The following is a 15297-nucleotide window of genomic DNA, read 5'->3' as shown; positions in this document are numbered from 1 at the left end:
GAGAGAGAGAGAGAGAGAGAGAGAGAAACCTCATCCCTCTCCCAACATATAAAATGCCTAGGAGAAGACTTCTTCCCAAGGCGAACAGGTAAATAAAAAAAAAAAGTCTCATCGACCTACAATCGCAGGAGCGAACGTGACTTCACGCTCACGGTACCGTTGGCATAACTGATCTGATCTGACAGCAGATGGGATATATATATGTGTATATATAAACAGAGAGAGAGAGAGAGAGAGAGAGGATTTCGTGGATACTTACTTAGGCCCTGCCGATATGGGGATCGGATTTGTAATTCAGTTAAGTGGCGTCAGCTGATTGGTGTGGGATATCTTTTGAGATCTGTCAGTGATCTGTGGCTGGTATGGTAAGTGGGGTTTTGTGTGTACTGTTACATATATATGTATGTATATATATACATATATGTAAGTATATTTTTATCATATACATATATATATATATATAATATTTTAAGTGAATTTTTCAAGCTAAACTCATTCTGTTTTGACTATAGACTCAATTGTAATCTGAAGAAATGAAAAACACACACACACACACATATATATATATATACTGTATATATATATGTATACATTATATATACATATACACACATGTGTATATATATACATATATATATATATATATATATATATGTATATATATACTGTACATGTATATATATATATATATATATATATATATATATATATATATATATATATAATATATATATATATTAATATTTTTATACATATATGTATATATACATATATATTTATATATATATATAATATAAAAATATATGTAAATATAAATATATGTATAATTTATATATATATATATATATATATATATATATATATATATATATATATATATATGTATATATATACACAGTATATATATACATACATAAACAAAATCTCCATTACTCCAGAACTACTCAACCAAACCATGCCAGATCCACAAGTTACACAAAGCATGAACCAGACTCTCCAGCCGGAGTTCCCAGCGACTGGAACGCTTCCAGCCGTCATTCCAGACCATTCCAGCCATTCCAGAGAACGTTCCAGGAGGTGGCTCCCCTGGCTGGAGCCAACCGCGACGCTAACAACTCTGCCACCGCTGGATCCGTTGCAGTTTCTTTTGAGGAAGAAGAAGAAGAAAAAAAAGGATTCCCTCCAGCGCCGGTCTGGGCAGGTCAGGAAGCACAAGGGGTGAGTTTGTTTTGGTTTCAGTGGTTGGGAAGGATTGCTGTTCGTAAGAGATCTGTCTGTCTGTATGAGTGACCGTTTTCTATCTATCCATGTATATGTTTTTTTTATATATGTTTATCTACCTATTTTCTATCTATTTTTTATATATATTTTCTCTAACGTATATATATATATATATATATATATGCATATATATATATATATATATATATATATATATATATATTTTACATATACATATATATTTAATTATATATATATCTATATTATATATATATATATATATATATATATATATATATATATATATATATATATATATATATATATCCAAACACTTAGATTCAGCTAGCCTTGTGCTAGCACGGGCTCTTGCTGAAAACGGCCATTTATTCCCGACAGCTCCGTAATGTCTTCATTACATTTTCGAGGGCTGGACAAAATAATATAAATAACACGAAAATTACTAAATTAAAAATTAAAAATGTACCACCAATACAAGTTTAAACCATTAAAAAGGAATAATTGAAAAGGAAAATTTAAAAAAAGTAAAAATATTATAAAATCCCTAAAAAGTATCTGAAAAAAAGTTAAGTAAAAAATGCACCGAAGTGTCTTCGGCGCAATCGAGTTTTCTGTGCAGCCGCTACAGCTTATATCAAGGCCACCGAAAACAGATCTATATTTCATTTTGGCTCGGTATAATGTTGTACGAGTCGCGGCCCATGAATCTAACCACGGACCAGTGATGGCCTATCCTATATCGTTGCCAAAAGCACGATTATGGCTAACTTTTAACCTTAAATAAAATAAAAACTACTGAGGAGGCTAGAGGGCTGCAATTGGTATGTTTGATGACTGCAGGGTGGATGATCAACATGCCAATTTGCAGCCCTCTAACCTAGGTAGTTTTTAAGATCTGAGGGCGGACAGAAGAAGTGCGGACGGACAGACAAAGCCGGCACAATAGTTTACCTTTTTTGCAGAAAACTGAAAACACAGAAAGTAACCAAAGCTGAACCAAACTATTCAGTGGCAATGTGAGACTTGAGAAGATGAGAAGAAAAGCAAAGAAAGGTTCAGTACAGTGTGACGGCAGAGGTTTGGCTTCTTAACGAGGGGACGAGCTGTTCAGTCATCGTCGATTCTAGAATTGCCAGTTCGTAGCTGTTGGCGGCTCGCCCCGAAACTGAACAATCCTTAGTTTCGATGGATTGACTGATTGATTGAATGTAGAGTTTAGGTGAAAGGCTAAGCATTGGGACCTGTGGGGTCATTCAGCGCTGAAACGGAAATTGAGAGTAAGAGGTCTGAAAGGTGTAACAGTAGGAAAACCTCGCAGTTGCACTATGAATCAACTGTTAGGAGAGGGTGGAAATAAGGTGGAAGGAGGAATATGAAAGGAGGTACAGTAAAAGAAATGAAAGGGGTTGCAGCTAGGTGCCCTGGAAGGCACGTTGCAAAGAACCATAAGTAACGCCTACAGTGCACCGCATGTGGTGCACTGACGGCGTTATCCCACTACGGGGTGCATATTATTCTAAATGCACCTTCTGGGCAGACGATTTTGGAAAGGGGGGAGGAATGACATTCTGACATATGTTGAAAGGGTCCATGGGGAAAAAAAGGTTGAGAATCACTGGCATAGACGATTTTTGGAATTAGATAACGAACCGATGGTCAGTGGATTAATAGGTAGTAGGTGGACCTCTATGGCTCCGAAATTATTTTGGATGTGTTGAGAAAAGTTTTTTTTTATGAAAGTTTCATCCAATAAAAAACATTACGAAACGTAGGGAATAAATGATCGTTTTTGGCAACAGGTCTTTGTGTCCATATATATATATATATATATATATATATATATATATATATATATATATATATATATATATATATATATATATATATATATATATATATATATATATATATATGTGTAAGCTACCTGCGTTACAATATCTCTGAGGTTTCTTCTTACCTAGATAAAACCATAATTAATCAAAAATAATTCTGAAAAAATAATTAACAAAGATAATAACTATTACCTGACCATTTCCCAGGAGGCCAAACCTGACGTTCATGACCAAGAGACCGAATCCTGACCAAGAACTGTGCGACTCCAGAACAGGAATCAGCGCTTTCACCGTCCTCAACTTCCTGTTGGCCGCTGGGAACGCGGTCTCCAATATCCTCAATAATAATAACAATAACAATGATAACAATAACAACAATAACGCTCTCAACCTGAACGTGAATAGCAACAATAACAACGCGAATAACGTCAATAACATCGATTTCAGCGGAGCGGGGCCTGGGCGTAGGAGACGCCATGTTGGCGAGGTGAGGTCCTTTCATCTTTGCTTTTTTTCATTTTCAGTTTTCTGTAAAGGGAAACTATTGTGCCGGCTTTGTCTGTCCGTCCGCACTTTTTCTGTCCGCACTTTATTTTGTCCGCACTTTTTCTGTCCGCACTTTTTCCGTCCGCACTTTTTTCTGTCTGCACTTTTTCTGTCCGCACTTTTTTCTGTCCGCACTTTTTCTGTCCGTACTTTTTTCTGTCTGCACTTTTTTCTGTCTGCACTTTTTCTGTCGGCACTTTTTTCTGTCTGCACTTTTTTCTGTCCGCACATTTTCTGTCTGCAGTTTTTTCTGTCCGCACTTTTTCTGTCCGCACTTTTTCCTGTTGGCACTCTTTACTGTCCGCACTTTTTTCCAAACTGATATGTTGATCATCCACCCTCCAGTCATCAAACATAGCAAATTGCAGCCCACTAGCCTCAGTAGTTTTTACTTTATTTAAGGTTAAATTTAGTCATAATCGTGTATCTGGCAAATATATAGGACAGGCCACCACCTGGCCATGGTTAAAATTTCATGGGCCGCGGCTCATACAGCATTATACCGAGACCACCGAAAAAATAGATCTATTTTCGATGGCCTTGATTATACGATGTACAGATAACTCGATTGTGCCGAAGAAACTTAGGCGCATACTTTATATTAGGCGTAGATACGGACAAAAATATGCAGAATATACACTATATATATATATATATATATATATATATATATATATATATATATATATATATATATATATATATATATATATATCTATATATCTATACACACACGAGGTATGTCTATTAAATAAATGAGACTATGATTCAACTCAGTAAACAAAGCAGTCAGAAGCGGTCATAACTGGATGCGTGGTGACCTTGCACATGTCTGAACCTGCATGACAAGCTCTGTGACGTTCAGTCAGTTGTGAGACGCCATTTTGTTTGGTTGTGTTTTCTGTGGCGGGCCTAAAAAAATGCTAAATTTAAAAGCTGAACGTCGTGTCAATTTGAAATTTTGAGTAAAATTGCACAAAACACCAACAGAACGTTTTCATATGCTTGATACAGCTTATGAATTGAATATAGAATTTAGGCCAAAGGCCAAGCACTGGGAGCTATGAGGTCATTCAGCGCTGAAAGGGAAATTGAGAGTAAGAGGTTTGAAAGGTGTCACAGGAGGAAAACCTCAAAGCAGTTGCACTATGAATCAGTTGTTAGGAGAGGGTGGACAGCAAGATGGAAGAAAGAGAATATGAAAGGAGGTACAGTAAAAGGAACGAAAGTGTTTTGCAGCTTGGGGCCATGGAAGGAACGCTGTAAAGAACCTTAAGTAATGCCTACAGTGCACCGCATGAGATGCACTGACGGCACCACCCCCCTACGGAGACATTCAGGTATTAATAATCTCCATTGTGTAGGAGTTTGAAAGTTGAGTGGGTAGGTACCTAGTGGTCATAGGTACCCCCTGGGTTATTTATGGGGTAAGGGGGAGGAGATTTGGTGGGGGGGCATTGGGGGGTATACACCCTGTTCCCTGAGACGCTTACCGCCCCATATCTTGACAGGTACGTGGTCAAAAAGCCGCCGAAACACCTCCGCGGGCACCAGACGCAGAAGACGACCTGGAACGAAAAAAAGCGACCGAGATAATGATGGCTTGCCTTCTCGTCATGGACGCGTCCCAAGCATTGTGGAAGACCCTGGCGAGGGCGTCGCAGCAGGAAGAAGGCCTTGAGACTATGGACGCCTTCCGACTTCCTCGTTCAGTCGTCGCTCCGGAGAATTCTCGGCTTACGCGAGATCTCTCGGATTCCGAGAAGCGTCGAAGACGTTCCAAGATGGCGGGTGATCACGGGAGAGAAGAGGCGTTCGGGACGAACGCCCGGGACGTAAGTCACGTTCTCTTAAGCGGGAAAGATGGCGGCGACTTCTTTCATGGCAACGAATCACGATCTTCGAGCTTCGTCGGCCGTATGCTTAGCATGGAGACTAAATACTATCTAGAAACCCATCCCCATGTCTCAAATAACAATTCAGCCGTTCAAGAAATGGCTAAAATCTCCTCCAGAACGGACAGCCGTTCGGAAAACGGTCCCGATAACGCAACACTCTCTCGAGAGGAGGATCCCGTCGCAAAGAACGCATCTGGTAAACACCACCAGCTCGCCGAACGAGAATTCCAAGTGGCTGACGAAGACGGAACTTCCTCAGTGCTCTGTCACTCTTACAGACAAGCTGACAGTTTCGGCAAACTGACTGGACTGCTTGCGAGAGTGCTGACTGAGGAATTGCTGCTTCCAGTCTACGGTGTACCAGTCCCTGAGTGTTGAGACAGGTAAGGTTAGATAATCACCCACGTTAGTGACGGCTTGTTTGGGCTGTTCGGAAGTTAACTTAGAAAGGAACAGTTGAATTTAAATGAAATTTTGGGAGAGCATTTTTTGAGGTACGATAACTCTCTCAAATGTTCATTGATCGTCCAGAGGTTGTCTTATAAAGTTAATAATGAATGTCAATGAAATTTTGGGAGAGCTAGGACTGTGGGACGAGAGAGGGCTATATAAAATTTGGGATGGCCCACAGATATAAAAAGGGAAGCCGGTTTTTATTTATTTTTTTTTGAGGTACGATAATTCCCTAAAATGTTCATTAGTTTAACTTAAATTCTCAAATTATGGATATCTATTTCCCATTTTGTTATAAACCTAAGCTCCAACTAAGGTAGGACAGAATAAAACCAGTTACCCGACCGAGCGATGGAAGTATACATTTATTTAGAACTAAGAACACGAAAAGATACGAGTGGAGTCAAGCAGAGGAGGGGAAGAGAGGTGGGTAGACCCACTTGCTTACGCTAATATCGTTCATTGCTTGGTTTAAAATTAAGACATTTCATTAATTTCCATTTATTATCTGTGATTTGTAATTATGAATTCTAAATTTATATGAACTGTGTGAATAAAAATGTTAAAAAATTCACCAGATTGATCATTTCTATACGATGTTATAAAAGTGAAGATAATTTTGAGTTTTAAAATATGAATTTAATATATTTTAGTGGATTTTGTGCGTTATTTCCCTGTTTATTTATTAATTCTTTGTGTGTGTGTGTGTGTGTGTGTGAAAACACGGACAAGAGGATGTGCTGAAGTGGGCATTTACCCTTTTTACACTTTTACAATAATTGTAAATCTGTGCAAGCGTGCGTGGTTGTATATTTGTGCATTTTGTGCATGAATGGCTTGCCCTAATGACAATTTATACACGCGCATACAAATATAAAAAAATAGTGTTTATATTTATGTGTAATTTATACAGTGAATGTACTTTTAAAAATTACATCGCAAATACAAGCAGTGGTGTGTATGTGTCTATGTATATGTGCGTGTGTATATGTGTGTGTGTGTGTGTTTGTAAGTTAAGGAAAGGAATGTTTGACCATAGGAAATACTTTTTACCATCGTTTTATTTCTGAGAAGTTCTGACCGATGTGTTCTCTCTCTCTCTCTCTCTCTCTCTCTCTCTCTCTCTCTCTCTCTCTCTCTCTCTCTCTCTCTCTCTCTCTTTATGGATATATATTTTTGTGTATATATATATTATATATGTAATTACATATATGTATATAAACATATATTATATATATATTTAAAAATTAATATCAACCCATGTTATCAATTTGCTTTATATATCTATCAATCTATCTATCTATCTATCTATCTATCATATAACCCGTCCATCTATCTACTTACACTTATCATTCACCTTTCCTTCTTATCTACCAGTCGATAAATTTCGCGTACAAGAAAAATAAAATGATTAGGAATCAGAATATTCCCTTAAAAGTCACAAGGAAATTTAAGACAAAAAAAATTATGAAGATTCAGAATATTCCCTTGAAAGCCACAAAGATATTTAAGACTCAAAAAAAGATATTAGAATTCAAACTATTCCCTTAAAAGTCACAAGGAAATTTAAGACGCAAACAAAAAAATTATTAAAATTCAGGATATTCCATTAAAAGCCCCAACGAAATTTAAGACACAAAAAGGTTAAGATTCAGAATATTCCCTTAAAAGTCACAAGGACATTTTAAGACAAAAAAAAGTTAAGATTCAGAATAGCCTATTCCCTTAAAAGTCACAAGGAAATAAAAAAAAAAAAAGTTAAGATTCAGAATATTCCCTTAAAAGTCACAAGGAAATTTAAGACAAAAAATTATGAAGATTCAGAATATTCCCTTAAAAGTCACAAGGAAATTTGAGACACACAAAAAAAAAAGTTAAGATTCAGAATATTCCCTTAAAAGTCACAAGGAAATTTAAGAAAAAAAAAATAAGATTCAGAATATTCCCTTAAAAGCCACAAGGAAATTTAAGACAAAAAAAATATATATAAAAATTCAGAATATTCCCTTAAAAGACACAAGGAAATTTAAGACACAAAAAAAATGATTAAGATTCAGAATATTCCCTTGAAAGCCACAAGGAAATTTAAGACGCACAAAAAAAGCCCTATAAACTTATTCAAGGCATTTCCTTTGAAAGGTACTTTTTTCTCGCGTTTTTTTAATATCTATTTTTTCTTAATTAACCTTCTATTAAATATATACGGAATTCAAGCGAAACCTGATCTAGGTAGCGTGTAGGGCGTGGCCATAAAATTATGTAATGTGAGAGAGAGAGAGAGAGAGGGTGAATTGTTATACTTCTTTATGCATAAGATATCAGTATATATAAACGTTCATTTTCTTAGGTTGTGATTGTTACAGCGTAATGCTATTTTTTGGTAAAGACAAATGCATTCTCTCTCTCTCTCTCTCTCTCTCTCTCTCTCTCTCTCTCTCTCTCTCTCTCTCTCTCTCTCTCTCTCTCTCTCTCTCTCACACACATACACAGTCCATTTATCTGTGTTTTGTATAATATATATATATATATATATATATATATATTATATATATATATATATATATATATATATATATATATATATATATATATATATTGTATATACATATATATATATATATATATACATATATACGTATATATAAATACATATACAGTATATATATATATATATATATATATATATATATATATATATATATATATATATATATAATATATATATTATATATATATATATATATATATATATATATATATATATATATAGAGAGAGAGAGAGAGAGAGAGAGAGAGAGAGAGAGAGAGAGAGAGAGAACTCAGGCTGTAATTATTACGGCATAACGTTCGATTTTAAGAAAGATATTGGTTCCCAGAATTCCAATTAACTGAGAACATGAAAATCGTGGGAATGAAATGTGAAATGGAACAGTTTTCCGTTGCCCATAAAACCGAATGAGCGCGTCGAAATGGAACAGTTTTCCTTTGCTCATAACGCCGAATGAACGCGTCGAAATATAACAGTTTTCTGTTGCCCATAAAACTGAATGAACGCGTCGAAATGGAACAGTTTCCCGTTGCCCATAACGTCGAATGAACGCGTAGAAATGGAACAGTTTCCCGTTGCCCATAACGTCGAATGAACGCGTCGAAATGGAACAGTTTTCTGTTGCCCATAAAACCGAATTAAATGGAAGTTTTCTTCTAGGCATAAAACCGACTGAACGCGACGAGATGTAACAGATTTCTTTTTTATCATGAAACGTACTGAACGTGTCAAAATCTAATTTTGCATATAATCGGTTATTGTTGTTTATTGTGGTCATGTTATTGAATGAACCCTTCCGTTATAATAAGTTCATTGAATTAATCTTCCGAAAATTATATTTCAGCAATTATTTTTCCTTCTGAAAAGTAAATCGTATTTGGTCTTAAATTTCTAAAGAGATAAGTTTGGTAAATTTCGTTTAACTTATTAAAATAAAACCGTCTTTGTCAAGGTAAAGCAATTTTCAGAAAACGTGAAGAACTAACTATCTTTGAGTTGCTGGATGACTCTAAAAACCCAGCCAAAAAAAAAAACTGCCAAAAAAAACTAAAAAAACCCAGCTAAAAAAAAAAATTAAAAATAACAGCAAAAAATAACTAAAAAACCCAGCCAAAAAAAACTTTAAAATAACAGGAAAAAACAATAAAAAGCAAAGAAACTAAAAAAAACAGCCAAAAAACAAAAAAAAAAAACAGCCAAAAAACTATAGTAAGAAACACCAGGAACTACTTTTTTGTTATATAAACTGAACCCATCATTTTGAAGACGACTCAACAACGCATAAGGTATAATATATTAAACCATATTTCGCCCTTGGCATAAAAACCAGTCAGGTACTAAACTGATGCCCTAGAACGGTGACTGACTACCCCAGCTGGTCATGGGAATGAAGGAACAGGAGGTGGAGTATTATATTCCTCCTGAAGGAGACTGAAGGATTACATCACTCCGGCAGGAGAATGGATGGTTATATCACTCCTGTAGGTGACTCAGTAATTACGTCACTCCTGCAGGAGAATCAATAATTACGTCACTCGGGCAGGAGAATCAATAATTACATCACTCCTGCCGGAGAATCAATAATTACGTCACTCCGACAGGAGAATCAATAATTACATCACTCCGGCAGGAGAATGAGGGATTAAAACCCTCCAGCAGGAGAATGAATTATTATATCACTCTTGCAGAAGAATGAACGATCATATCCCTCCTGAAGGAGAACGATGGATTACATCGCTCCTGCAGGAGAAATGGATAATTACATCACTCCGGCAAGAGAATGAATGATTATAACCTTCCTGCAGAAGAACGAACAATTACATCTCTCCTGCAGGAAAGGCATGTCTCTGACGGTTGGGTTTACATCTTGCTGCCTTTTACACCTCATCCTTGCTGGCATAAGGCCGGCACAATAAGCCCGCCGGAAAAGTCAAAATCCAATGGGTATTTCACAGATGACGTAAAAACCCTCGTACCCCGTACATGCGGTGCACTGTAGGCATTACTTAAGGTTCTTTGCAGCGTGCGTTCGACCCCTAGCTGCAACCGTTTTCATTCCTCTTACTGTGCATGACCTCATAGGTCCCAGTGCCTGGCCTTTGGCCTAACGGAAGCATCATAAACTTGTCAAATTGCAGTTCTTTGTCTTCTCGAGACTAGAGAAGGTCAGGCTGCTTCTGTGACAGGCGAGACTGCACTTATTTGCCTTCGAGATCAGGCCACCAAAAAAGAGAAAGGTGATCTATGTGCAATATCTTGCAACATATACCCACATACCCCTGCTCCCCCCCCCCTCCCCCCACGCCCACAGTCACAAACAGGAAGTTATTGCTATGGAGGTGCTTCTGGCCTCATTATAACGACAGGTATAAAGGTCAGTTATTCTGACCAAAAATAAATGCTCTAATATATTGCATATGATCAGGAATTGCAAGCTTTTAAGCGTTAGATCTTCGGGATGAGGTTGCTAGCCCCATGCCCTCGGCCAACAGATGACGACTGGGGCTTACATGGCGAATTCGTTTGGCTTTCATTGCAGGTCACCTATCCGATCACTGACCAATCCCATTTTAATTTAATTACACTGATCGAGACCCCATATATATAGTACTGTATGGGTTTAGTAGCTGGTCACCCATTCAAGGATTGACCAGACCCAAACAATAAGACTTGATTTGGTCTTTTCTTTTTCCTCTCTTACCTGACGTTTGAATGTTTCTCCCAGTTAGCCGAGGGACTGTTTCTTTTGAGTCCCGGTTCTTGTCAATAAGAAGTCTGTCAGCAGGAATATATATATATATATATATATATATATATATATATATATATATATATATATATATATTATATATATATAAAAATGTATATATATGTATAAACATATATATATATATATATATATATATATATATATATATATATAGAGGAGAGAGAGAGAGTAGTCAAAGTTTGCCAATAAACACTAAAAGACATTCTTCAAAGTATTCTTTTTAAATGTCACATCAACACCCACACAAAATCAGGACTCCTAAACCAACGCAGAACTGAAATTTAAAATTATATATCTTTTCGATAAAAAAGATCTTTAAAGATATTCAATGACTGAAATTGTGAAGTGAATTATGAGCCATCATGAAAGTCTTGCATGCATTTGTCATTCAAGGTCACCGAAAAGTATCTTACCATTACGGTCCAAAATTCGGCGGAGGACCTCCTCAGTCCCCCTAGGGGACGCCGGAGCGAGAAAAACGGGTGGGCGGAAGACGCCAGACGGAACTGGTCTCCATGGAGACGCTGGGTCAGGGTCACGCGCGGGAGTGCCCCCGGGGCCTGAGCTGGTGCCCTAGATAAGTGCCCAGACGATTCAGCCAGGTCGCCCCCCCTCCCCCCAAGTGATAGTCGCGGCTTAATGGCATCTATGGTGAAACTACTACTTTTTATTTGGGTTAACGGCAGGCACTGCCGTCAATGCACCTTGTTCGGTGCACTGTAGGCATTACTTAAGGTTCTTTGCGGCGTGCCTTCGGCCCCTAGCTGCAACCCCTTTCGTTCCTTTTACTGTACCTCCTTTCATATTCTCTTTCTTCCATCTTACTTTCCACCCTCCCTCAACAATTGAGATTTTCCTCCTGTTACACCTTTCAAACCTTTTCCTGTCAATTTCCGTTTCAGCGCTGAATGACCTCATAGGTCCCAGTGCTTGGCCTTTGGCCTAAATTCCTCCTTTTCTTCTCTTTGCAATGCCAATGGGCGTTCCCGATTCCTACGCCCATATTTCTTCAAGGTCGACCTTCTTGAAGATCGTATACTAATGACAGAAATAGATAGAAATATAGATATGATTTTTTTTTCATCTCTCGGCAAATATTTTTCTGCTTCAGATCAGAAGGAGCGTAGGATTGATAGACAGATAGGCAGAAATACAAACAAATATATACTAGGATATTTCTGTGGTCACCCATCCGATTAATGACAAGACCCGGTGTTGGATATATATATATATACACACACACACACATATATATATATATATATATATATATATATATATATATATATATATATCGTATATACATTTGACACAAATATATATATATATATATATATATATATATATATATATAAATATATGTATATATATATATATATATATATATATATATATATATATATATATATATATATATATATATATATTCTTACCTCCACTCCAGGTATATACCGTAGGTATATATACATACATACATATACACATGTGTATATATAGTTATACTTATTTATCCATTCATTTATTTATCCATTTATTCCATCATTTTTTCATCTATACAAATACATATGTGTGTATATTTATACATATTCATCTATTCATTTATTTATCTACTTATTCCATCATTTATTGATCTATTTATCCACTCATTTCTTTATCCATATATTCCTGCAATTATTTGTCGTACAGACCCAACCAGAAACTACGTCATTGTACTCTTATGCGAAAGACAGATAAACAACGGCTGAATGCCATTACTGGATGACTGATTTTCTTATTTTCAAAACTGGTTTTGAATATTTCATTTGCTATACGTTGCCGGAGGGAATTTCGCGTGAGTTCGTGTGTGCGAGAGAGAGAGAGAGAGAGAGAGAGAGAGAGAGAGAGAGAGAGAGAGAGAGAGGACTCGTAATGAGAGCTTCCTACCTTAGTAACAAATTGCTTTTTATTTTTGATGTTTTTAAATTGTGTTTTACTTCAAAAGCGTATTGTATATATTTATATATATATAATTTTTATCATTATTATTACTGTTATCACATATAATAATAGTAATAATAATAATAATAATATTAATAATAATAATAATAATAATAGTAATAAAAATTTAATTCCGTAGCCTATATATACAAAAGTGATTATAATCATATATATATATATATATATATATATATATATATATATATATATATATATATATATATATATATATATATATATACAGTATATACTGTATATATATATATATATGATTATAATCACTTTTGTACATATATATATGGAATTAAATTTTTTATTATTATTATTATTATTATTATTATTATTATTATTATTATTATTATTATTATTATTATAAGCAGAGTCCCACGCCCTTTTTCTTGACCCCAGCAAACGCTGCATCCCACCAGTTCACCCACAAGTGGGTGAACTGGTGGGCTGCAGCTGTAATGTACCCCTTTATTTATCAACTTTTCCCAAGTGTGTGGAGTTCTGTCAAATATCAAATCAAGACGAAATAAAACGAAATTTTTGAGAATATTTCTGAAAAGAAAAAACGACCAATTTTAGTAAATTAATTCTTTGCAGTCGACGAAATTTATATATATTTTCAGCCTGGGTAAGACTCCTACTCTTATTATTATTATTATTATTATTATTATTATTATTATTATTATTATTATTATTATTATTATTCAGAAGATGAACCCTATTCATATGGAACAAGCCCACCACAGGTGCCACTGACTTGAAATTCAAGCTTATTATTATTATTATTATTATTATTATTATTATTATTATTATTATTATTATTATTATTATTATTATTATTATTATTATTATTCAGAAGATGAAACGTATTCATACGGAACAAGCCCACCACAGGGGCCACTGACTTGAAATTCAAGCTTCCAAAGAATATTATGGTGTTCATTAGGAAGAAATAAGAGGAGGTCAAGGGAAATACACAAAGAAATATCTCACTTATCAAAAAAAGAATAAAATAACTAAATAAATAGATAGAAATTCATTAAAATGTAAGGAGAGTAACATTAGGGTAACAACGCTTTGCATCTTCGCCTAAACTTTTGAGGTTCCAATTGCAGGAGGTCCTTCGAAAGGAGACTGTCTATGAATAAAAGTCTAAATATAGACTTTTCCTGGGTCTCGGATTACCCAGAATTACGCTCCAACTCTCAGTCATTTCCCAGCGTTGGTGAACGAGCCTCCTCTCACGTTCTTTCAGCCTGGGGAAGAGGATGTGGAGCTCGGGGCTTCTGAGAATTGCGGCGAGAAGAAGAATACCATCTTTTCCTCCTCCTCTTCTTCTTCTTCTTCTTCTTCTTCTTCTTCTTCTTCTTCTTCTTCTTCTTCGGCGGGTCTTGGAAGAGGCGAGGTCCGTGGGGTTTTGGAACGATTTAGTTTTGCTTATCTGCCTTTTCTTGGATTATTTCTCTCTCTCTCTCTCTCTCTCTCTCTCTCTCTCTCTCTCTCTCTCTCTCTCTCTGTAATAGCCAATGTAAATATTGGAATAAAGCTTATTATTATTATTATTATTATTGTTATTATTATTATTATTATTATTATTATTATTATTATTATTATTACTCTCTCTCTCTCTCTCTAATACTTTGTCTCTCTCTCTCTCTCTCTCTCTCTCTCTCTAATACTTTGTCTCTCTCCCTCAACCTCTCTCTCTCTCTCTCTCTCTCTCTCTCTCTCTCTCTCTCTCTCTCTCTCTCTCTCTAATACTTGTCTCTCTCCCTCAACCTCTCTCTCTCTCTCTCTCTCTCTCTCTCTCTCTCTAATACTTCTTTGTCTCTCTCCCTCAACCTCTCTCTCTCTCTCTCACTCTCTCTCTAATACTTTGTCTCTCTCTCTCTCTCTCTCTCTCTCTCTCTCTCTCTCTCTCTCTCTCTCTAGTACTTTGTCTCTCTCTCTCTCTCTCTCTCTCTCTCTCTCTCTCTCTCTCTCTCTCTCTCTCTCTCTCTCTCTCTAATACTGGATACTCGC

General features: G+C 35.8%; 1 protein-coding gene across 2 annotated transcripts in view; it reads left to right on the top strand.

The window, feature by feature from the left end:
- Nucleotides 1–15297, top strand: part of LOC136830330 (uncharacterized) — an 85525-nt gene that overhangs the window by 21207 nt on the left and 49021 nt on the right. For both annotated transcript variants that reach the window (XM_067089766.1, XM_067089764.1), the window contains exons 2-4: nt 939–1218; nt 3282–3561; nt 5132–5901. Coding sequence is in view for 1 of the 2 variants with exons in the window: in XM_067089764.1 (XP_066945865.1) it covers nt 956–1218; nt 3282–3561; nt 5132–5896 (1308 nt within the window). In the remaining variant the exon portion in view is untranslated. The remainder of the gene's footprint in view (nt 1–938; nt 1219–3281; nt 3562–5131; nt 5902–15297) is intronic.

The sequence above is a fragment of the Macrobrachium rosenbergii genome, chromosome 46, assembly GCF_040412425.1.
Source record: "Macrobrachium rosenbergii isolate ZJJX-2024 chromosome 46, ASM4041242v1, whole genome shotgun sequence".
Lineage (NCBI taxonomy): Eukaryota > Metazoa > Arthropoda > Malacostraca > Decapoda > Palaemonidae > Macrobrachium > Macrobrachium rosenbergii.
The sequence above is the reverse complement of the archived record's forward strand: the minus strand, read 5'-3'. Positions and strand labels throughout refer to the sequence as shown.